The sequence below is a fragment of the Heptranchias perlo genome, chromosome 4 (assembly GCF_035084215.1).
Source record: "Heptranchias perlo isolate sHepPer1 chromosome 4, sHepPer1.hap1, whole genome shotgun sequence".
Lineage (NCBI taxonomy): Eukaryota > Metazoa > Chordata > Chondrichthyes > Hexanchiformes > Hexanchidae > Heptranchias > Heptranchias perlo.
In genome coordinates, this window is record NC_090328.1 from 63,654,555 (window position 1) to 63,680,023 (window position 25,469).

The 25,469-nt window shown below is 43.0% G+C and overlaps 1 protein-coding gene across 1 annotated transcript in view; it reads left to right on the forward strand.

Annotated features, from left to right (window-relative positions):
- LOC137320634 (early endosome antigen 1-like) overlaps nt 1-23,507 on the forward strand; it is a 73,025-nt gene extending 49,518 nt beyond the window's left edge. Inside the window, exons 10-14 of the mRNA XM_067982314.1 lie at nt 10,359-10,508; nt 11,439-11,490; nt 19,086-19,166; nt 19,943-20,068; nt 23,377-23,507. Of these exons, the coding sequence (XP_067838415.1) occupies nt 10,359-10,508; nt 11,439-11,490; nt 19,086-19,166; nt 19,943-20,068; nt 23,377-23,507 (540 nt within the window). The remainder of the gene's footprint in view (nt 1-10,358; nt 10,509-11,438; nt 11,491-19,085; nt 19,167-19,942; nt 20,069-23,376) is intronic.
- The last annotated feature ends 1,962 nt before the right edge of the window (nt 23,508-25,469 follow it).

Below are 25,469 nucleotides of genomic sequence, written 5' to 3' on the forward strand. Positions count from 1 at the left end.
GAAATAACTTGCATTCATATCGTGCCTCAGTTTGATGCTTAAAGGAAGGCACCCTGCCAAATACAGATAAGCACAAAAAACAAAGTAACCAAATGCAGCCAGGCACAAAAACTAATGAGAACAAATGCAAGCAAACAGAAACAAATTTGGATACAATGCAGCCAGTACAAAATGTCAGAAGCCAGTCATAAATAAACTGACCTTTAAACTGCAGCTGGCCTTTAAGGTACTACGGCTTCCCCTAGAGAGTGGACTTAGCCAATGGCAAGGCGTTTTGCTTATGTAAATGATACAAAAAATATGACTGTGCAGTTGGGTGCATATCCTCCAGGAAAACCAGGCCTTATATCACCGTATTCTATTTAAAGGAATTGATCATACTTGGGTGTAATAACTACTTGCTAGGGCAAACGTTGCAGGGCCGAGCATTTTTTTAAAAATTCATTCATGGGATGTGGGCGTCGCTGGCAAGGTCAGCATTTATTGCCCATCCCTAATTGCCCTTGAGAAGGTGGGGGTGAGCCGCCTTCTTGAACCATTGCAGTCCGTGTGGTGAAGGTTCTCCCAAAGTGCTGTTAGGTAGGGAGTTCCAGGATTTTGACCCAGCGACGATGAAGGAACGGCGATATATTTCCAGGTCAAGATGGTGCGTGACTTGGAGGGCAACGTGCAGGTGGTGGTGTTCCCATGTGCCTGCTGCCCTTGTCCTTCTAGGTGGTAGAGGTTGTGGGTTTGGGAGATGCTGTCGAAGAAGCCTTGGCGAATTGCTGCAGTGAATCCTGTAGATGGTACACACTGCAGCCACAGTGCGCCAGTGGTGAAGGGAGTGAATGTTTAGGGTGGATGGGGTGCCAATCAAGCGGGCTACTTTGTCCTGGATGGTGTTGAGCTTCTTGAGTGTTGTTGGAGCTGCACTCATCCAGGCAAGTGGAGAGTATTCTATCACCCTCCTGACTTGTTCCTTGTAGATGGTGGAAAGACTTTGGGGAGTGAGGAGGTGAGTCACTCGCCACAGAATACCCAGCCTCTGACCTGCTCTTGTTGCCACAGTACTTATGTGGCTGGTCCAGTTAAGTTTCTGGTCAATGGTAACCCCCAGGATATTGATGGTGGGGGATTCAGCGTTGGAAGTGTCGTTGAATGTCAAGGGGAGGTGGTTTTACTCTTGTTGGAGATGGTCATTGCCAGGCACTGGACAGGCGCAAATGTTACTTGCCACTTAGGGGCACAAGCCTGGATGTTGTCCAGTTCTTGCTGCATGTGGGCATGGACTGCTTCATTATCTGAGGAGCATGCTGTGGGTGCTTGTTGGAAAATTGAGTGTCTACCCCTGCATGCCTGATTTTCCAATGGGCAAATTTAGGTAAAAACCAGCATCTGCAGCCTCTTTTAAAGTAATTGAATACCAGTATAAATTTCAGGGCAAACAATTTTACAACATCAGTGAGGCTGCACCCATAGCACATGCCTCTCCCACGGAAATTTCACATTTCAGGAGATTTAAAGCTATTATAACATAAGATCATTTAAAAAATAGGAGCAGGAGTAGGCCATGTGGCCCCTCGAGCCTGCTCCGACTTTCCACAAGATCATGGCTGATCTTCGACCTCAACTCCATTTTCCCGCCCTATCCCCATATCTCTTGATTCCCTTCATGTCCAAAAATCTATCAATCTCAGTCTTTAAAATACTCAATGACTGAACATCCACAGCCCTCTCCAGTAGAGAATTCCAAAGATTCACAACACTCTGAGTGAAGAAATCGTTCCTCAACTCGGTCCTAAATGGCCAACCCCTTATCTTGAGACTATGACCCCTCGTTCTAGACTCTCCAGCCAGGGGAAACATCCTCTCGGCATTTATCCTGTCAAGCTCCCTAAGAATCTTATATGTTTCAATGAGATCACCTCTCATTCTTCTAAACTCCAGAGAATATAGGCCCAATCTACACAATCTCTCCTCATAGGACAACCCTCTCACTTCATCAGTTAATCTAGTGAACCTTCGTTGCACCACCTCTAAGGCAAGTATATCCTTCCTTAGGTAAGGAGACCAAACCTGTACAGAGTATTCATTGTGTGGTCTCACCAGAGCCCTATGTAATTGCAGCAAGACTTTGTTACTCTTAGAGTCTAACCCCTTGCAATAAAGCTAACATACTATTTGTCTTCCTAATTGCTTGCTGTACCTGCATGTTAACTTTCAGTGTTTCATGTACAAGGACACTCAAATCCTTCCTACTACCAAGATTTCTTATTTGCTTTTCTATTCTTCCTACCAAAGCGAATAATTTCACATTTCCCAACATTATACTCCATCTGCCACTTTTTCGCCCACTCACTTAATCTGTCTATATCCCTTTGCAGCTTCTTTGCGTTCTCCTCACAGCTTACTTTCTCACCTAGCTTTGTATTGTCAACAAACTTGGATACATTACATTTGATCCTTTCCTCTAAGTCATTGATATAGATTGTAAATAACTGAGGCCCAAGCACCGATCCTTGCAGCACCCCACTAGTTACAACCTGCCAACCCGAAAATGACCCGTTTATTCCTACTCTCTATTTTCTGTCCGTTAACCAATCCTCGATCCATGTTAATATATTACCCCTAATCCCTTGAGCCCTAATCTTGTGTAACAACCTCTTATGTGGCACCTTATCGAATGCCTTTAGAAAATCCAAATATATTATATCCTCTGGTTACACCCTCAAAAAAAACTCTAATAGATTTGTCAAACACGATTTCCCTTTCATAAAACCGTATTAACTCTGCCTAATCATATTATGATTTTCTAAATGTCCTGTTACCACATCCTTAATAATAGATTTTAGCATTTTCCCAACTACTGCTGTCAGGCTAACTGGCCTATAGTTCCCTGTTTTCTCTCTTCCCTTCTTTCTTGAATAGCGGAGTTATGTTTGCTACCTTCCAATCCACGGGGACCGTTCTAGAATCTGGGGAATTTTGGAAGATCACAACCAATGCATCCACTATCTCTGCAGCAACCTCTTTTAAAACCCTAGGATGTGTAGGCCATCAGGTCCAGGGGATTTGTCGGCTTTTAGTCCCACTAATTTCTCCAGTACTTTTTCTTTACTAATCTTAATTACTTTAAGTTCCTTACTCTCATTAGACCCTTGATTCCCCATTATTTCCGATATGTTATTTTGAGTCTTTTACTGTGAAGACAGATACAAAATATTTGTTTAACGTCTCTACCATTTCCTTATTATAATTTCTCCTGTCTCAGCCTCTAAGGGACCCACGTTTACTTTCGCTAATCTATTCCTCTTTACATACTTGTAGAAGCTCTTACAATCTGTTTTTATATTTCTTGCTAGTTCATTCTCATATTCAGTTTTCTTCCTCTATCAATTTCTTGGTCATCCTTTGCTGGTTTCTAAAACCCTCCCAATCCTCAGGCTTACTATTCTTTTTGGCAACATTGTAAGCCCCTTTTAATCTAATACTATCCCTAACTTCTGTAGTTAGCCTCGGTTGGATCACTTTTCCCGTGGAGTTTTTATTCCTTAAGCGAATGTATATTCGTTGAGAATTATGAATTATTTCTTTAAATGTTTGCCATTGTTTATCTACCATCACATCTTTTAATCTAATTTCCAAATCTACCATAGCCAACCCGCCCCTCATATCTACGTAATTGGCTTTGTTTAAATTTAAGACCCTGGTTTCGAACTTAACTACATCACTCTCAAACTCAATGTGAAATTGTACCATATTATGATCACTCCTCCCAGAGGATCCTTAACTATAAGATTACTAATTAACCCTGTCTCATTATACAGTACTCGATCTAAAATAGCCTGTTCCCTAGTTGGTTCCTTGATAAATTCTAGAAAACTGTCTCTGATGCATTCCATGAACTCGTCCTCTAAACTACTTTTGCCAATTTGGTTTGCCCAGCCTATATGAAGATTGAAGTCCCCCATGATTGTTGCATTACCCTTGTTACATACTCCTCTAATTTCCTGATTTATACTCTGTCCAACACTATAACTACTGGCAGGGAGTTTATAAACGACTCCCACCTGTAGAAACTGTCGTCTTAAAGGCAGAAAGTAGGTTTTAGAAATTCTTTTTTGCATTTTCCTTTGCTGCATTTGGTTCCAATCATTGGTTGGTTTTGTTGGGTCAACCTCCATTTTTGTACTCTTACTTTTTTTTTCCCTGCCAGTACTTTACTTCATTATTCTTGGTTACTGGCAGTTTTGATGTTGTACCTTTAAAAAAGAGGTACGGATTTTGTTTTGGAGGGGATTCTAATAGTGCTGTGTAATTGAGATCTCGAAGAGGAGTGTACAAGGGACCAACAAGTGCAGGTACAATGACCTTTGAGATCTTTTGGCTACACGTGTGACTGCCCCAGGATCTGCACTTGAACATGTCAGAGGAGTCCTGTCTTTGCTCCATCAATAGGCTGCCATGGTGTAGTGCCAGTAATCTGCACACACATCTACATCAAGAATTACTTTCTGTGCAAGGGTAGCTTACCACAGCATGAAGCTTTCATGCTACTGCAACCTTTCAAACCACCACAGAAGACATCTGCCACATGAGGCTGCCTGCACTGCACATATGTATCAGGGAAGCAACAACCAATATGTTTGTAAGGTGTCCGCCTTGATTATTTTTCCTGTACAAAGGAAGCATCAGTGGGACATGGTGCATAGCTTTCACAGGATGGTAAAATTCCCTTGAATGCAGAGCCACACATTGTATCCATGTGGGCATCAGAGCTCTTCAAATCAACCCCCTGGTCTTTATGAAGAGAAAAGTTTGCATTGAATTAATGTTCAAGTGATATCTAACCACAGAAACATCATCACACACGTCAGTGGTTGTTATCCAGGGAGCAGCCATGATGCTTTCATTGTACAGTAGTTCATAGTGCTGACATTATTTGAAGGAGAAACAGCACTGAGGGGATTGCTCAGAACGGCTTTCCTCTGCATTCATGACTGCTGACCCAACTGAGTAAACCCCTTAAAAACAGAGAGGCACATTGGCTTGGTTGCTTCAGCACCTTCTTGCTGTTCCTTGGCTATCACTCCGCCTTCAAGAAAAGTGTACCATGCAACTTAGGCACAATGAAAGTCTAAAAGAACAATGATTGTGCACATTGTTTGAAATTATACCTACCAGATGTTGTGGGGGTTTACAGCTTAGGTTTGTGATACACTTAATAAAAAATGTGCAAAGGTAAGGAGCTCATTACCTTCACCTTGCTCTGATGCCAGCATTTCTCCCTCATTTGTAGCTAAACACAACGGAGTTGGGTGACTGCATTGATTCAGTCAACAACTTCCATCAATGCAGCTAGCATCTGTGCTTCCACTGCAGGGTGACCCTCAGCCCCAAATAGGACCATCCTCCTTTGGTTTACCTTCTGCAATGGGACCTTCAACTTTTGAGCATCCAAGGGTGCAGTGTTGTTTACAGGTCTCTGCTGTACCATTGTGAACAATTTTGCCTATTTTTCTGTCACCACCACAATTTTACCTTTTGTGTTGTTCTGCAGCTGTTTAAAAGCTGCTGGCTTGCTGAATTTTGCATTCTCCAGCCAATTATGCTGCCAACCAAATTCTCTGGTCAAACTTTTCTTGTGGCTGTAGACTGATCAAATTAGTGGGTGGACTTTATATCACAAAATTTGGTGCATCCCGCTCCCTGCATTATAGCTGCAGGTATACACTCATACTGGGTCAGCACAACCCCATTTGTGTTCCTGCCTGGATACAATCTGACTCCCTACTCCAACAAAACAAGTTACGCTTTTGCTTAGATTTCTGACTTCCCCTAGTTAGATCTGTACCAATCGTGTATATTGTTGGGTGGGTCCCGAGAGTTAAAATCAAACTTCAGTTTTAGATTCAGCTTTAGAGCTTTCAGAATTTTGAGCCTCTGATCTATCGATTTGAACAAGTCAAAATATTCATACTCCTAGGAATAGATTAAAGGATTTAAGAGAAGTTTCATCTGCAGTATGGTAAGGAATATTAATAATAACCACCAATACTTTGGCTTACCTACTGCAAGGCAACTTTTTCATCCTCCTGGCAATTAAACGCACCACAAGGCCAGATCTTCCTACTAGATGGCCAGATATCAATGGAATTATGACTTGTCAAGTCTAACTCGCATATGTGCCCAACCAGATTTCTTTGTTGGGATACCAAACGTGCTGGGTGTTCAGTAAGCTGTTTCCTCTCTCGGAAAATAGGTAGCTTCTTATTTTGAGAAGCAAATATTATACACCTTTTTTAAATTTAAAAAAACAGAGCTTGTGTGAACAATACGTGCCTGAGTTGCACTGAAAATGACATGAGCACCCTCCCAAAATATGCTAATGCCATGACTCTATTTGGGAGAGGGTCAGGAATGCACTCATGGGAATGATGGAAGTTCTGCCCTATCTCAGATCCAGTTTCAACTCCAAAAGCCCTCCAGAGGAATTTCAGGATTACTACTTTTTAATTTGTTAGTTCTGCACCATTCCATTATTCTGTTCTCCGTTACACCACTGGGTGGAGCAGCTGCTGTGCTATACTCCACAGAAAAATTTTTCATGCTTTCACTACTGTTTTGTAATAAAACACAAATACTATGGGCTCATTTTTAAAAGGACAGCAGGATGGCTGCGGGGTGGGGGTCAATGGGCACGTGGCAAACGCGAATAATAAAAACTTACCGTTTCCCACACGATCGCGACTTAATTGATGGCCATTAATCTTGTTTCCGGCTTTGCTGTCCGAAAGCTGCATAGCGGGCGGTCTGCACACCTGTATGACAGGCTGTCAGCTGCAGCATCTGGATTTAAAGGGCCATTGTTCCAATGGATTTTGGTGAAGCAAAGACCAAGATGATCCAATAAGATTCAGCGATGCCTCACTTGAGGTGCTACTAGCTGGGGTGAGGAGGAGGATGGAACTATTTTACCCGGCCAACAGGAGGAAGTGCCCTGCCACCAAGAAGGTCTGGCTCAAGGTGGCAGAGGAGGTCACGAGCAGGAGCAACATATCTCGCACCTGGGTCCAGTGCAGGAAGTGTTTCAATGACCTAACTAGGTCAGCAAAAGTGAGTACACTTACTGATTCTCCTGCATTCTGTGGTGTACATCACCCCCGCAAAACCCTCTTTCCACCACCCCCCCCCCCCCCCCAACCTCAAATTCTGCCCTGCCAAGATCACTCCATCACATCACTCCTCACACCCACTTAAGGCTCATCCTCAACTTACCTTCACTTCCTGAGCACTTCCTCACCTCCCCATTAATCACCCTACCACTACCACTCACTCCAATCCTGATCTAATGCGATGTCTCCGTCTCATACTCACCCTCTGATACACCTCTTTCACGGTCAACCTCACCCAAAGCAATGCATTCATCAGCTGACCACTTCACCATCACTCACTCACATGTCTGTACTTTCTCCCCCTCTAGGAGAAGAGAGTGCAAGATGCACGCAAGAGGGCGAGGACTGGAGGGGGGCCACAACAAATAGTGGTCCTCACAGAGGTGGAGGAGGAGGCCTTGGAGATAAGCCGCACCCTCGAGTGCCAGTCCATTGGGGACACTGAGGCTGGCACCCCACAAACGGTTGAACACCTCAGTATGCTCATCGCAACATGACGCACCTCTTGCAGGGCCATCAACGACCACAGTGAGAGGAGAGGGCGACGACTCAGAGGAGGTCCCGGCCTCTGAGGGGGCACCATCACATCTTAGCGAGCCATCCACCAGCACAGATACTCACACCTCAGTGGGTCCTAGTAGTCAGTTATTTGCATTGTCATCTGGTGAGTCACCACACAAGTGAGCACGAGGAGGCACTGGTGGCAGGGACAGCTGAGGAGAGTCCGCATCAGTGGGCGCACTCCTTTCCAGGCTCTGCTCAGTTGGGTGCAGATGCTGAACCCCGGGGGCCATCCTTTAAAAGGAGAATGATCGAGGGACAGCAGCACATTTGCGAGGTACTGGAACAGGTGCCACGCACACTCTCCACAATATCGCAGAGGATGGAGGAGTCCAACTCCTGCATTAGTGGAATGGTGGCACAGGTACGGGAGGGAATCTCTGAGATAGTATCACAGGGATGTGAGGAACTGTCTGAGATAGTGTCGCAGGTAACTGCGGGAATGTCTGAGATAGTGTCGCAGGTAACTGCGGGAATGTCTGAGATGGTGTCGCATGTAATTGCGGGAATGTCTGCGATGGAAAGAAGGCTAGCCTCCGTTGAGCTTCAAGCCCGGCTCACAAATGAGTCCATTCAAGCCCTGACAACGGTCATTCGGACTCACTGTGAACAACATTCTGCCACCTTAAACAGGCAGACAGAAACTTTACAACTGGGCTTCCAAGGCATCATACATGTCCTCCAAACTGTTCTCCAGCAGGGTGGTAGGAGTGATGTGGGCCTGATCCAGGAGATGAATGATAGCGAAAGGGGACATGGAAGTAGCGATGCCACTCAAAATGCTCCCACGTCTCACCCGTTCGCCTCCCTCTCAACCAGTACCCGCAATGCTGCCTCCCCTCCAGGTGGCCGAGTCTGCTCCTTCACAGGTACAGGTGAAACAGTCTTTGGAGGGGCCCTCATGGGCTCCAAAATCCAGAGGGCATAGGCCAAAAACATCTAATCAGGCCGGCCATGGACATGAGCAACCTGCCACTACCTCCGCTACAACCACAGGGGATGCACCACTTAGAAGCAGTAGGAAGAGAAATGCTAAGGATTTGTGATCACAAAGGGTATGCACAAGGCTGTAGACAGACTGTCATCATCACTGGGTCAAAATCCTGGAACTCCCTTCCTAACAGCACTGTGGGAGAACCGTCACCACACGGACTGCAGCGGTTCAAGAAGGCGGCTCACCACCACCTTCTCAAGGGCAATTAGGGATGGGCAATAAATGCTGGCCTCGCCAGCGACGCCCACATCTCATGAACGAATGAAAAAAAATGTTTTTCATTTGTATTTGTTTTATGTTAAAGTCACTTTAAATGTTATCATTCTCACCACTACTGCCACGTCTTGCCCATTTTTGACTGGCTTTTGCGATAGCGCCCTTTCATGAGGTTCACCGTGAACGGCGACACTTGATGCCACCCTGTGGGTGACTTTACAGTGGGTGTATGTGTAGTTGCAGGACTGTTTTGTGCAAGGAGCGAGGTGGGAGGGGGGCGCTGCTGGTGTTGGCCCTGCTCTTTCCAGGTGGTGAGGTGGTGTGAGGACTGGACTCTTCTCACTTTCTGATTTTATGAGAACTGTTCACGTCTGAGTGACTCTCTGGCCTCACGAGCAGCCAGGTGAGCCGCTGCTCTTCCCATGGGTTCGTCCTCCTCCTCCTCTTCCTCCTGCCCCTCATCAGTGTTGATTGCAGATGTGGATGCTGGATGAGGGCATGGGACCTCTCTGTTGCGCCATGTTGTGCAGGACGCAACACAATACTATAATGGGACCCACTCTCGCTGGTGCATATTGACGCGCTCCTCCAGAATGATCGAGGCACCAAAATCGAATCTTCAACAGTCCTATCGCATGTTCAATCATAGACCCGGTGGCGATGTAGCTGTTGTTGTATCGACGCTGTTGCTCGCTGATGGGGCTCCTCAGAGGTGTCATCAGCCATGTGTGCAGGAGGTATCCCTTGTTCCCGAGGAGCCAGCCCTTAAGGCTGTTCAGTGCATGGAAGAGGCCCGGGATGTTGGATTCCCTCAGAATGAAGGAATCGTGGCAACTGCCAGGGAATCTCGTACACGTGAAGAAATCCTTTACGGTGATCACAAACGAGCTGAGCGATGATGGAATGATATACCCTACTGTTGATGAATAGTCCTGGCTCGTGTGGAAGTGCTCAGATTGCTATATGCGTGCAATCAATTGCACCCTGTACACATGGGAAGCCAGCCACAGAGTGGAATCCCACGGCCCTTACCGTCTGGCTGAGGTTGTCCGTGGGGAAGTTGACATATTGCGAGGTCCTGTGAAACAAACAGTCGATGACCTGCCTTATGCACTTGTGGGCAGACGACTGAGAGACCCCGGCGATGTCATCGGTGGCACCCTGGAATGATCCGGAGATGAAGAAGTTGAGGGCAGTGGTCACTTTAAATGCGACAGGTAATGAGATGCCACCAGGCCCAGCTGGAAGCAGCTCGGCATGAAGGAGGCTGCAGATGTCTGCAACCACTTGGCGACTCACTCTCAGCCTCTGTATGCACTGCTCCTCAGAGAGGTCCAGGAAGCTGAGCCTTGGTTGTAGACACCTCTGACGAGGGTAGTACCTCCTGCGATGTCGCTCCTTCTGTTGTTCCCCTCTGTGCTCTTGTGCAGGTACCTGTGGCGCAGCACTGTGTTGTGGAGCTACAAGTGGCAGAAGCGCATGCCGTGCCTGGCAAGAATGGTGAGGTTCCTTGTCCTCGGGATGCACTGGTGAATGCAGCCATCGTGCCACCCATCAGTTTGAGCGGGTCTGAAAAGCTGGTAAATATGTGTAAACAGAATAATTCTGAGTGTAAACTCAATAGTTTGTCTGAGAGAACTGAGTGCCCTGCTGCAATAACTCACCTTTTATCCCCATCTGTCAAACAGTGATTTAAATGTCCCAATGGCGTCCGCCTGAAACACAACTCATTTCCCATGGCGTGTTTCACACAGCACAGGAAACACGTTGAGACAGCATTGAAATCACTTGCCTTCATAGCTAATTGCATTTTTGGATTTTTTAACTATTTAAATACTTAAATCGCTGCTTTAAATATTATCCCACCGGCTTTAATTGCGCTTCTTGAAAACGCGATTTTCTTTGCTCCCAATGCACCCGCACTTTTGTTTCAAAATTGAGCCCAACTGTGAGCATTACATTGACATTTAAACTCAGCATATGCAGTGTGATGCATCATAAATATGTGCTGTAAAAATTGATGTGTAGTACAATTAAGAATTAAACTTTAGATTTTTAAGTACAATTAGAACATAAGAAATAGGAGCAGGAGTAGGCCGTATGGCCACTCGAGCCTGCTCCACCATTCAATCAGATCATGGCTGATCTTCGACCTCAAATCCACTTTCCTGCCCAATCCCCATGTCCCTTGATACCCTTAGAGTCCAAAGCAATTGATATCTTTTTTTTAAAAAATACAATTTTATACCTCATGGATTTTTAAAACTTGTTTTTTCTTTGTATTATTTGCCCATAATAAGCAATTGAATTCATTAAAATGAAAATAGGCTACATGATAAGTATTCCACATCTTTTTTGACGATCTGACCTGGAGACAATAGAAGTAATCTTAAACATGATAATTAAAAAGTAATTTTTTCTGCTTATTTTTAAAAAATTCTTTTACTTGCAAAAGATGAAAAATTATTTGCTCATCATATTTACTAGCCTTTTATTTTTACACAATTTAGGAAAACCAAAATCAGCAGGAGCCTCTGTGTGAACAGCAAGATGGGCTAAAAGGTATTGGAATATATACACTGCTTACAATTAATACAGCATAACCTCAATTTTGCACACTCCCATTATCGACATTCTCAATTATTTGCAAGAATTTTGGTGAATAATGGGATGTCAGCAGCAATCACAACTGTCAGCAATATGTTTTTCTTCACTCAACTCTGTTCCATTCTTACCAACGGAACAACTGATCATTTTGGCTCAAAATTCCCCCACATATCTGTCTGTGATTCCAACTGCTGGACCTGAGAGAGTCACCCAAACTTTTTTTCCCTGAAAGCAGCCATGCTTGCCCTTGAGTTATGAACATAACATCAGCTGGTACAGTTCCAACATCCAACATGTTACATTCCAACATGCTCATACTCTGCTTGGTGACAGCGGAGTGCATTTAAACAGACAGGTTTGTTGTTGATTTTACAGCTCCGTGGTGGTGATCTATCAGAGACCGTCTACAACGGTACTCAAACTTGGGCTTTCTGGTAATGCAACTGTAAAACCATTGAGGTACCAAAACAAAGAGTGCCCCTTTTTCTATTTGATCATTGTTTTAAAAAAAATTTGAATAATTACAACATATTTCTGTTGATGTGATTTATTCAATTTTTTTTACCATAATCAAATCTTCTTGATATTCTTTTTCTGCAGGGGGCATTAATGCCCTACCATGGCCTCAAAACTATTTATCTGAAAAATATAATCCAATGTCTAGTATAGTTTTACAAATATACACAATTAAAAAAAAAAACTATCAGAAAGTATCTGTTCTCTTGATCAGGGCCACCATCATTGTTGTATTTCCAAGGATAGGATTTTCAAATGAGCATTGAACCATTAAAGTTCAGTGTCATACACTGGGAGAAGGTCTCTTCAATCCCACCACTATGCTGAGCTCCTGATCTGACTCGTGTCAAGCTGGTGAATGTCGAGTGGATGCTGTCTAATTTCCTGCTAGTGGTTGAGAAAATCAGAAAGGATAGTATAGCTGGGGTGGCATTTCACACCTCCTAGTAACCAATGAGGAAATTAGCAAAGATCCAGGAAAAGGCTACCCACCACCTTCTTGCCAGTAGATACATGAGTCTAGGATTTAATGGGCCGGATTTTGCTCTGAGCAGCGAACAAACGGCACCCACTGTTTGTTAGACTTGGACTTGCCCATAGACTTTTCATGGTCTTTTGCACTGCAAGTTCCCCTTATCAGTCCTTAATCGAGCACCGTGCCCTTTCCCAGGCATCTGTGAGCTGTGTGAACTGGGCAAGGAGCAGTCTATCCCTTTAACCAATCAGATTGAAGCATGTTAATAAACAGCGCAGGCATAGAACCAGGAAGTGTAAGTTAGAATAGTAAATTCAATGTAAAATCAGTTACAGAAAGTGAAATAAAGAGAGGGTAAGAAATATTGAATTAAAAGACAGAGATAAAAGAGACGGAAAGAAAAAGTTAAAAATTTTAATGTTTAATTTTTAAAAAAATGTCCAGTCATTAAAACTTACCACACCATGTTCACAGGAGCGTTATCAAAAAATGTTGATGTCAATGTTGAAAGGTTCAAAAGCTCAAACTCACTGACAAAGGTTCTTGTGTGGGTGGAGGAAATGACAGTGAAACTACTCAAGTTAGCACCCACAGGAAAAAAATTCATCCTTGGTAACCACATAAAAGCTACTACACAATCCCCAGTATATACATGTACTTCGAAAGCACAGTTCATGATGTTTATCTTGAGAAACAAGGTAGTATATGTCAATAAGGTTTCTAATACACGTAGGTGTTGGTTACATGATCCTGTTGCAGTGTCAGAAGGACCACATCGCATACGTGGTCCGCAGTGAATGAAGAGAATCCGTCACACGTGGGTCCATTTCCCATGACTTATTTAAATTGGCCTGTGACCTATTTATATATTTTATCTGGTAAAAAATGACTGATTGTAATGCAGATAAATTTCACATTACCATTAATCCACTTCTGTTATGGTTGGAGTAAGTGAGCCAGATAGATATGATAGGAGAAGTCTTTAATATCAGACCAAGATGTGAGATTATTCAGCTCTTACTTACAGCCTTGATCTTATTGAATGGCGGAGCAGGCTTAAGGGGCAGCCTGGCCTACTCTGGCTCCTATTTCTTATATTATCTAAATTCCCAACTCCTGTGCACATTTATGTATCATTTGCAAAACTGTGAATGCTTCCGTTAATGTCCTCATTTAGGAAAATGACAAACAGCAATTCTAATACAGAACCCTTCGTGACTTCACTTATGACTGGCTCCATGTAAATCTACTCCCATTGATGACAACCCTCCGCCTAGGAGATTGCAATCAATTTCCTACCCAGCAAAATATCTGATCACCAATTCCACATGATGAAATTTTATCCAATGACCATCATTGTGGTACTTTATTGACAACTTTCTAGAAATCAAGATATACAGTATCTACTGGACTACCAATCGTCCACTAATTTGGTCACCTCCTCAAAGATCTCAATCCCACTTCCTAAAACCATGCTGAGATTCTTTTAATAATTTCTAACCCATCCAAATGGTCATAAATCACATCTTTTATAAAGCCTTTCAACATCTTACAATTGATGTCAAGCCATGGGGCCAATAATTCCCAGGATCCAATTTCTTTCTTAAATATTGGGATCAGTATTCTCCAGTCCATTAAAACTAGCTCAAACCTCAAAGAGCTCCCACAATGCATCCTTACATTAAAGAGCTTGGATGCAGAATGGGACGGTAAAGCCACAGGCCGCCCCTGAGCTCAGGACTGGTACCATTCTGTTTTTATGTCTTGTTTCTCTTCACCGTTACTACTATATAAACGTTACAAACGGTATATTGCAAAGTAAGTACTGTTAGGAGGTATTTCTTGCAGCCATCGGTACCTCTTCTGTTTTTGTAGCCCTTAGCCCTTTTGTAGCCACTACAGGTGGCGCTGAAGAATACAGCACCTGTATCCCTCTCATTGCTGTTTGCAAACACCAGCATAAAAACAGATCCCGGCTTATGCAGTTAATAAGCTTCAGTGAGTCACAGAGTATAGTTTAGGAGGAGGAAGTGGTGGCGGAGGACGAGCAGGATCCTGAGCCCATATGGCCACCGTCAAATATGTCGTATACTTTGGAGAAACCTGAAATATGGTAAAACTGCAGTGTTCTATCATGTTGCTGGTTGCTTGCCATGCAGAAAGTAATGAAGACAGTCAGCCCTGACAACAAGGCATTTTTCACCTGCTTTTTGCACTGTTGCTTGTGAAATTTAATAGATTTCCCACTGTTCCTTTGAAGCAAGTCCATTTTGTAGATGTTAGAAACATAGAAAATAGGAGCAGGAGTCGGCCATTCGACCCTTCGAGCCTGCTCCGCCATTCGTTATGATCATGGCTGATCATCTATCTCAATACCATATTCTCGCTCTCTCCCCATACCACTTGATGCCTTTTGTGCCTAGAAATCTATCTAGATCCATCTTAAATATATTCAGTGACTTGGCCTCCACAGGCTTCTGTGGTAGAGACTTCCACAGGTTCACCACCCTCTGAGTGAAGAAATTTCTCCTCATCTCAGTCCTAAATGTCTTACCCCGTATCCTGAGACTGTGACCCCTCGTTCTGGACCCCCCCCCCCAGCCAGAAGAAACATCCTCCCTATATCCAGTCTGTCTGGCCCTGTCAGAATTTTATACGTTTCAAAGGGATCCCCTCTCATTCTTCTAAACTCGACTGAATACAGACCTAGTTGACCCAATCTCTCCTCATACGACAGTCCTGCCATTCCAGGAATCAGTCTGGTGAACCTTCACTGCACTCCCTCTATGGCAAGTATATCCTTTCTTAGGTAAGGAGACCAAAACTGCACACAATACTCCAGGTGTGGTCTCACCAAGGCCCTGTATAACTGCAGTAAGACATCCTTGCTCCTATCCTCAAATCCTCTTGCAATGAAGGCCAACATACCATTTGCCTTCCTAACTGCTTGCTGCACCTGCATGTTTGCTTTCAGTGACTGGTGTACAAGGACACCCAGGTCCTTTTGTACATCAACATTTCCCAATCTATCACCATTTAAATAATACTCTGCTTTTCTGTTTTTCCTTCCGAAGTGGATAACTTCACATTTATCCACGTTATACTGAATCTGCCATGTATTTGCCCACTCACTCAACTTGTCTAAATCGCCTTGAAGCCTCTTTGCATCCACCTCACAACTCACAATCGCACCTAGTTTTGTGCTGTCAGCAAACTTGGAAATATTACATTTGGTTCCCTCATCCAAATCATAGACATATATTGTGAATAGCTGGGGCCCAAGAACTGATCCCTGCGGTACCCCACTAGTCACCGCCTGCCACCCCAAAAAAGACCCATTTATTCCTACTCTCTGTTTCCTGTCAGTTAACCAATTTTCAATCCATGCCAGTATATTACCCCCAATCCCATGTGCTTTAATTTTGCACACTAACCTCTTATGTGAGACTTTATCAAGGGCCTTCCGAAAATCCAAATACACCACATCCACTGGTTCCTCCTTATCTATTCTACCAGTTACATCCTCAAAAAAACTCCAGTAGGTTTGTCAAACACGATTTCCCTTTCATAAATCCATGTTGACTTTGCCTAATCCCATTGATATTTTCTAAGTGTTCTGTTATCATATCCTTTATAATAGACTCTATCATTTTCCCTACTACTGATGTTAGGCTAATTGGTCTGTAGTTCCCTGTTTTCTTTCCTTTCTTTTTTAAATAGTGGGATTACATTTGCCACCTTCCAATCTGCAGGAACTGTTCCATAATCTATAGAATTTTGGAAGATGGCAACCAATGCATTCACTATTTCTATGACTACTTCTTTTAGTACTCTGGGATGCAGATTATCAGGTCCTGGGGATTTATCGGCTTTCAGTCCCATTAATTTCTCCAGCACTATTCTTACTAATACTAATTTCCTTTAATTCCTCCTTCTCACTAGTCACTTGGTTGCCTAGCTTTTCTGGGAAGTTATTTGTGTCCCCTTCCAGAAAACAGAGCCAAAGTATTTGTTTAATTGCTCTGGCATTTCCTTGTTCCACATTATAAATTCTCCCATTTCTGACTGTAATGGATCTACATTTGTCTTCACTAATCTTTTTCTTTTACATACTTTGTAAAAGCTTCTACGGTCCACTTTTATGTTCCTTGCAAGTTTACTCTCATACTCTATTTTTCCCCTCTTAATCAATCTCTTGGTCCTTTTTTGCTGAATTCCAATCTGCTCCCAATCCTCTGGCTTGCTACTTTTTCTGGCAACTTTATATGACTCCTCTTTGGATCTAATATTATCCTTAATTTCTTTTGTTAGTCAGGATTGGGCCACTTTTCCTTTTGTGTTTTTGCGCCAGAAAGGAATGTATAACTGTTGCAATTCATGCATTCATTCCTTAAATGTTAGCCATTGCCTATCCACTGTCATGCCTTTTAATGAAGCTTCCCAATCTATCATAGCCAACTCACTCCTCATACCTTTGTAGTTTCCTTTGTTTAGATTTAGGACCCTAGTTTCGGATTGGACGACTTCACTTTCCACCTTAATGAAGAATTCTATCATGTTATAGTCACTCTTCCCTAAAGGACTCCTCACAACAAGATTATTAATTAACCCCTTCGCGTTGCAGAATACCCAATCTAGGATAGCCTGTTCCCTAGTTGGCTCCTTAACGTATTGGTCTAAAAAACCATCTCGTTCACACTCCAGGAATTCAACCTCCACAATATTATTGCTAATTTGGTTTGGCCAGTCTATATGCAGATTAAAATCACCCATGATTACTGTAGTACCCTTGTTACATGCATCTCTAATTTCCTGTTTGATGCCATCCCCTACATTACCACTATTGTTTAGAGGCCTATAGACAACTCCCACCAGTGTTTTCTGCCCCTTGGTGCTTCTTAATTCCACCCAGACTGATTCTACAGTTGAAGGCAGTAGTCACATTGATAGCCACTGCAGAGCTGTTCCTCTCCTGGAATGTGTCTGAAGGTCTGGACCCGGAGGGGGCACATTTCTGTGACTGCCTCTCATAGTGAATTGTAATGATGTGGAGATGCCGGTGATGGACTGGGGTTGACAATTGTAAACAATTTTACAACACCAAGTTATAGTCCAGCAATTTTATTTGAAATTCACAAGCTTTCGGAGGCTTCCTCCTTCCTCAGGTGAATGCTGTGGAAATGAAATGCATTTCCAGGATTTCATTTCCACAGCATTCACCTGAGGAAGGAGGAAGCCTCCGAAAGCTTGTGAATTTCAAATAAAATTGCTGGACTATAACTTAGTGAATTGTAAGCAATGAAGGCAGGTATCCTTAGAGCTGTCTAGATATGTATACCTTGGTCTATACATACAGAGAGTTGGACAGGGGTGGGTGTGGCAAGACCACCTTGTGTGTAAACACACTACCCTCTCATATCTTCTCTTACCTCCTCTTCCTCCATGACCATGAAATGGAGAGGTAAACCCAGCGGAAAGCTAAAATTGTAGCTGCCAACAAATGGGAAATGTAGGGCCCCAAATTAAAATAAAAAGTACACCACAAACAAAAGTAAATGCTAGAAAAAGTGCAAAAAACAAGCAATGTAGCAAAGAAAATTGTAAAACTATTAATCAAACTCCCTTATAACATAGCAATATCCAAAAAGTGCCTTCATTGTAGCACCATTCTTAAATGGCCACTAAATGACTTAAGGACATTCCTGGTGAAAAACAGGGACCAGGACCACCAGGTCATTTAACAGTTTTCAAAGCCTTAATGTGGCAGTACTGTATATAAAGTGCAGTCGGCCTCTATAATGAAGAGGCAGCCTGGCTGAGGATTTGTATGTTCTGTGAATGTGGTAGTTCTCCTGACTCAACAATCCCTATGTGCTCCCTCAGCGCTGGTGCTACCTGCACACCCAATCATATAATTAGCCCTACTACTACTACAACTACAACAACAACAACTTGCATTCGTAGAGCGTCTTTTACGTAATAAAATATCCCAAGGCAATTCACAGGAGCGTTATCAAACAAAATTTAACACCGAGCAACATAAGGAGATATTAGGACAGGTGCTTGGTCAAAGAGGTAGGTTTCAAGGTGCGTCTTAAAGGAGGCAGAAAAGCGGAGAGGTTTAGCGAGGGAATTCCAGAGCTTAGGGCATGGCAGCTGAAAGCATGGCTGCCAGTGGTGGAGCGATTAAAATAAAGGATGCGCAAGAGGCCAGAATTGGAGGAATACAGAGATCTCGGAGGGTTGTAGGGCTGGAGGAGATTATAGAGATAGGGAAGGACGAGGCCATGATGGGATTTGAAAACAAGGATGAGAATTTTAAAATTGAGGCGTTCCCGGACCGGGAGTCAGTGTAGGTCAGCGAGCACATGGGTGATGGGTGAACGGGACTTGGTGCAAGTTAGGATACGGGCAGCAGAGTTCTGGATGAGCTCAAGTTTATGGAAAAAACAGAAAGTCTTTAGTAAATATTCCACAGCTGTTTTTGACCTGCAAATATAAGGACATAAATATCTTTTTATATTCTCAATGCATATGCATATCCTTACTGTCTCTACAGAGGAACTTTCATCATCCAACTGTACTGCATCCATCCATGAGGTCATAATCAGTTCAGAAGGCAGGATCAAGGCACATGAGGGTAAGTTGCAATCACCCATAGCCATTGAACAATTGCATTCCAGGGAAGAGACGTTCAAGGTGTACTGACCAGCACAGATTTAGAATCATAGCTTTTTTCAGCACAGAAAGAGGCCGTTCAACCCCTCACACCTCTCTGAAAGAGCAATTCACCTAGTCCCATTCCTCAGCCCTTTCCCCCTACCCATTCAAATCTTCTTCAAATTTTTATCCACTTCTCTTTAAAAAGCTAGTATGGATTCTGCTTCCACCACTGTTTCATGTCTTAATAATCCTCTTTGTTCTTTTGATGATGATGTGGAGGAGGGTATGCACTAATTAAATGAACCATTGAGAAAATAGGTTAATGTACAATCTGGGATCAACAGATGCACATCGATATAATGAAAGTGGATAATATTGTGCAATTGAGCAGGGTATAGATAGTAGAGCCATTGCCCCTTTGTATATACTTTTTCATTGTGACAAAGTTGGACGGTATACTTTTCTTGCAGGTGGAGGTGGCATCCAAGGAACAACTAGCAAATATTCAGGCTTCTAGACCGAGGCACTTGTCTGCTCTTATGGAATTCTGGGGGGTTAGCAGCCATTGGTGCAGAAGCCAGCCCTCCAAAAGGCCATCCTCCCACGGTTTCTTCTCCAGAAAATAATGCGGACCCCATGGAATGCCGCATAATGAAGACATTATGGTTGCTTCCTGCATAACGTACATAATTATATTTTGTTGTCAGATACTTCTGAATGTTAATTGAGTGCAAACCTTTTCTGTTCATGTAGGTCATAGGATTGATATGAGGAGCCCCGATGCCTATATGGCTCTGCATTTGAGGGAACCCTGCCACCCAGTGGAAGCTCTATGTCCTGTCCTGCTGATGTCTCCTTTCCAGGGGGAATGTGATGAAGGTATTGTCCCTTGCAACCATAGTATTTGTCATTAGCTTGATGCATGTGTGTAGTACAAACTTCCTGACCTGGCTTGGAAGGATCCAGTAGCATGATAGCTTCACCTCTACAGCTAGAACTGTCCCTGTTCCAAATGTTGCCATCAAGTCATTCTGAAGCAGATGACACAACTCTGGCAACCTGCCTTGTGAAGTGAAGGTAGCAAATACAGGACGCCTCTAACATGCCCAGATACATGTGGAGGGATGCATAATTAGGGTCCTATAACCTCAGGTCCTAATGTAGGACAGACAAAATGTACAAAATATATCATGTAATATTGCACCTGCATTTGTTGTCCCCTTATGAACTCCTGTTCCTCACCTAAATTACATAGTGTGATGGGAACACCCGAAGGAATTTCCATCTTCCTCATTTTGTATGGTTCTATTTAAATGGCATCAGCAACAAAGAATAACGAAAGATGCAAATAATTCAAAAATGGAAGATTTCATATGAGTGAGATGCGTGCTGTGGGCACTGCCGCACCCATTGGGCTTTAGCAAATCAGCAGCCCGTTTTACATCTCTCCCGATTTTTATTTCCATTGACTTCAATTGGCTATCGCCCGATTTACACTTTCTCACAAAGTCAATATGACCCCCAGTATTGCCAAATTCAGTGTGGACCCTATAGCTTCAATAAATACTCCATGTTAATGAGGCTCGTACTTGCCTGTTATGCAGTCCATTAGCATATTAAGCTCACACTGAAATTTGCGAATGGTTGTAAATGCACCTTAATTGTGGACTGCCATTTTCTGAATGGCGGTAAGTCAGCATCAAAATTACCATCAGGTAGAAAGTCACATGGGGGTGCTAATACAGGGTGCCATTCGACTGCGTGTGTGTTTTTTCAAATACACTAAATATGATGGTCCTCATTTAGAATGAAAAATACATGCAGGCATTCTTTTACTGATACTAGTTTATAGATTGATACTCTGCCAAGGCAGAATGCATTAATGAGGTGAGGTTTGTGAGGTCTATAACGAAGATAATGTGTTGTTTTCATTAAAATGCAGTCTGCATGGACTATATCTACCAACACTAGAAACTCTTCAGTTGTCATGTTTATCTAAGGAAGGAGAGCAGGCTACTACATTTTAATCACTGGAGTTTGTCAGGAACGAAAAACAGCTAGCTTCCCACAAATCAACAGGCATGTACCCTGATAAGGAGACTGAGTTTGAAAAGCCCAGCATACACCCTATTGCAGTGCCTATTCTGGTCTGATCAAAGAGCTTTAATTTGTAGCAGATAAATGCAGTACATTAAGACTCTATATGTCATTGGATACTTCTTAAAAATTAGGAACTGGCAAACCTGTGTCATGTATGATATATAATATTTATTCAGGATTGACCTACATCTAAAGTAGTTCATAAACTATCATAATGAGCACAGTGTAGAATCATGAACATGTGCTATTAAGCAAAAAGCATTCTGCCATGTCATATTATTGGCAGAATACATGGTCTTTGTATATTTTTTTTTACTATTTCACATAATTTTCAATATTTAAAATGCACCAATCAGACATAATCTATAATACATTCAAAATCTTGCATCTTTGTGTACTTCCTGTTATTATATTTTTGTCATGCTTTTGTTAACTTTATCCTGCATAAATTCCTATGCCCTCATTTATAATGGAAACTACCTGTGTAAACATATGATGCTGTACTTGCACCATTCACCACTACTGGCACTGTAGCACCTCAGTTTTACATAGAATCATAGAATCTTACAGCGCAGAAGGAGGCCATTCGGCCCATCGTGCCTGTGCCGGCTCTTTGAAAGAGCTGTCCAATTTAGTCCCACACCCCAGCTTTTTCCCCATAACCCTGCAAATTAGTCCTCAAGTACATGTCCAATCACCTTTTGAAAGTTATATGAAATCTGTTTCCACCACCCTTTCAGGCATTCCAGATCTTAATAACCCTCTGTATGAAAAATTTCTCCTCATTTCCCCTCTAGTTCTTTTGTCAGTTATTTTAAATCTGTGACCTCTGGTTACCAACCCACTTGCCAGTGGAACAGTTTCTCCCTGCTTGCTGTATCAAATCCCCTTATAATTTTGAATACCTCAATTAGGTCTCCCCTTAACCTTCTCTGCACTAAGGAGAACAATACCAGCTTCTCCCATCTCTCCACATAACTGAAGTCCCTCATCCCTGGTATCATCCTGGTAAACCTCCTCTGTACCCTCTCCAAGGCCTTGACATCCTTCCTAAAGCGTGGTGCCCAGAATTGTACACAATACTCCAGCTGAGAACTAACCAGTGATTTGTAAAGGTTTAGCATGACTTCCTTATTTTTGTATTCAATAACCCTATTTACAAAGCAAAGTATCCCATACACATTCTTAACCGTCTTATCACCTAGCCCTACCACCTTCAAAGATTTGTGAATATGCATCCCCAGGTTTCTCCGGTCTTGCACCCCCCCACCACCTCAAAATAGTATCATTTAGATTATACTGACTCTCCATGTTGTTCCTTCCAAAGTGCATCACTTCACACTTACATGCATTAAATTACATCTCCCAGCCCCTCAGACTGTACTGCAGAGAAACTCCTATGCTCCAACCAACTCTACTCTACAACCAAATTCTAAGTTTTGTTATTTAACAATAAATGATCGAAGTAACATATAAAAATAAAGATAGAATGTATGACTTTAAATTGGGACTGAACTATATCTGCACACCCTGGTCCCATTATTCGCTCCTCTCTAACTCCACGTCACCTGAAGACTACAGTTGGTTTTGATTCTCCATTTGCAATGCCATAGTTGATAGACTCATAGGAGTTTACAGCACAGAAGGAGGCCATCCGACCCATGATGTCTATGCTGGTTCTTCGCTAGGGCCATCCATAACTAACTGCCCAGCTGTCTATCCATAGCATTGTATGTCCATATGCTTCAAATGCTTATCCAGTTTTCCCTTAAAAGATGCAATGGTCTCTGGCTCATGCACTCCCTGTGACAAGGCATTCCAAGCTCCAGCAACCCTCTTCATAAAGAATTTTCTCCAAACCTCTCTCCTCACTTTCTTAGTGACAATTTTCCCTTGTCACTGACCAGGGAAAATAATCTTTCCCTATTTACTCTTATCAAAATTTTGCTGATGTTAAGGGACAAACATTGCCCAGGACACCAGGAGAACATATGATGACTGAAACATCACACGCAAGTCAAGCTCCATTTGCTGGTGTTTCTTGCAGCCAGCATTTGTTAACAATTGTTGCTTTTCTGCCACTGTAGCCCTTGAAGAGCAATCAGTCAGCACTGCCAGTATCCTGACAGAAGATACAGTTAGTGAACTTGAGGAGATAGTACAGGTTGAGGCAGAGTGCACAGGAGAGGAGACCCAAGTGATAATGGCAGAGGAGTAGGAACCTCCTGGAAGATGATCACATAGATGACATCTATGATGCTGTACACTCTTCAGAACCTTGCTATTTGGGAAACATTCTGTGCTTTGTCAAACTGATGGTTCCTTTCCATGGGAAAGAAATGGAAATCTTGTCCTTTGCAAACAAGGCCTCTGTCACTCACTTGATATATTTGTAGACAGCTGATGGTGACTTGGAATGATCCAGTGGCAGAAAAGTTTAATTCAGTAGTGACCTTCTACTTCCCTATATAGAAGTTGTCTGCAGGTTAACCTCCAGGAAATGGCAGTGCTATGTGACAGCTGCCTTGTGAAGGTCATGAAGACATGCCTAGAAAGGATCTTCTAGGATTCTGTAGTAAGGATCTGTGTATACGTAGCACCTGAGGTATAATCGTACCTGCATTCTTTTACCCTCGAACTGCTCTTCCTCCTCCAAATCTAGAAGCACATTGCAACCCCAAAAGGATTTTCCAATCACTTATCTTGCTGCAGGTGAAAAAGCAGCCAGAAGTAAGTCGGTTGTAGAAAACGTGCTTGTAAATAGAAGTTTTGTGATGCAAAAAAATCATTTTTTTTATAGCAACAGGAAGAAATGCAACAATGAAAATTCAAATAATAAGCCAAAAATAATCAAACTTTTCAACCAGCAATGAAACTTCAAAACTCTTCCTCCTCCAAATCTGCAAGCTGCCTTTCTGTAGTTTGAAGCAGGGAAGGCTTTTACTGTAATGGAACCATTACCATGGAGTTCACTGGGCATTTCCATGTATGTCCTTGCAATTGGAGCAGAACACGAGCAGGAAGAAGAAGAAATGATCCCCCTTTCACCTCTGACCCCTTTAGCGTGCTCGTGTTGTATCTCACCCAGTGAAAAACCCTCATCGGAACTATCTACATTCTCCTGGGTAGATTTCTCTGAGCATTGGTGAGGATGCAGCTGGTCGGGCAGAGGCGAAAGGCTACTACCTCTTCCTTCCTACTCCTCCTCAGTGGCATCTTGCTTTGGACCATCTAGAAGAAAAGAAAATTATTACAATATTATGCAACTAACGCGACAGTTCCTTTGTAGCTTTTGGAGGTGCCCGATCATGATTCTTCTTATTGTGTTTGCGCTCCCAAACCATTATACGGGCAAATTGCAGATAGTTCAGACAAACCTGCAGCTGCCACTGGCCCTCTTACATCTCCTTTGCCAATAGTTTTGATTGCATGACTCATCAGGGGTACTTCCTCATAAGGGGTCAGATGTCTGTTGTTGGAGGAACCTGTGGTGTGCGATTCCTTGTTGTTATGAGCCACATTCTCTTGTAAGGGAGAGGAGAAGATCTCATAAGAACAGCAGTGAAGTCTGGGCAGAGTCTTTTAGAATCATAGGAAATTTACGTCACAGAAGGCGGCCATTCAGCCCATTGTGTCCGCGCCGGCTGAGAAACGAGCCAGCCAGCCGAATCCCACTTTCCTGCATTTGGTCCATAGTCCTGCAGGTCACGGCTCTTCACGTGCACGTCCAGGTATTTTTTTAATGAGTTAAGGGTTTCTACCACCCTCTCAGGCAGTGGGTTCCAGACCCCCACCACCCTCTGGGGGAAAACATTTTTCCTAATTTCCTCTCTAATCCTTCGACCAATCACTTTAAATCTATGCCCCCTGGTTATTGACCCCTCCGCTAAGGGAAATAGGTCCTTCCTATCCACTCTATCTAGGCCCCTCATAATTTTGTACACCTCAATCAAATCACCCCTCAGCCTCCTCTGTTCCAAGGAAAACAACCCCGGCCTTTCCAATCTGTCATCACAGCTAAAATTCTCCAGTCCTGGCAACATCCTGGTAAATCTCCTCTGCACCCTCTCTAGTGCAATTACATCCTTCCTGTAATGTGGTGACCAGAACTGTGTGCAGTACTCAAACTGTGGCCTAACTAGTGTTTTATACAGTTCCAGCATAACATCCTTGCTTTTAT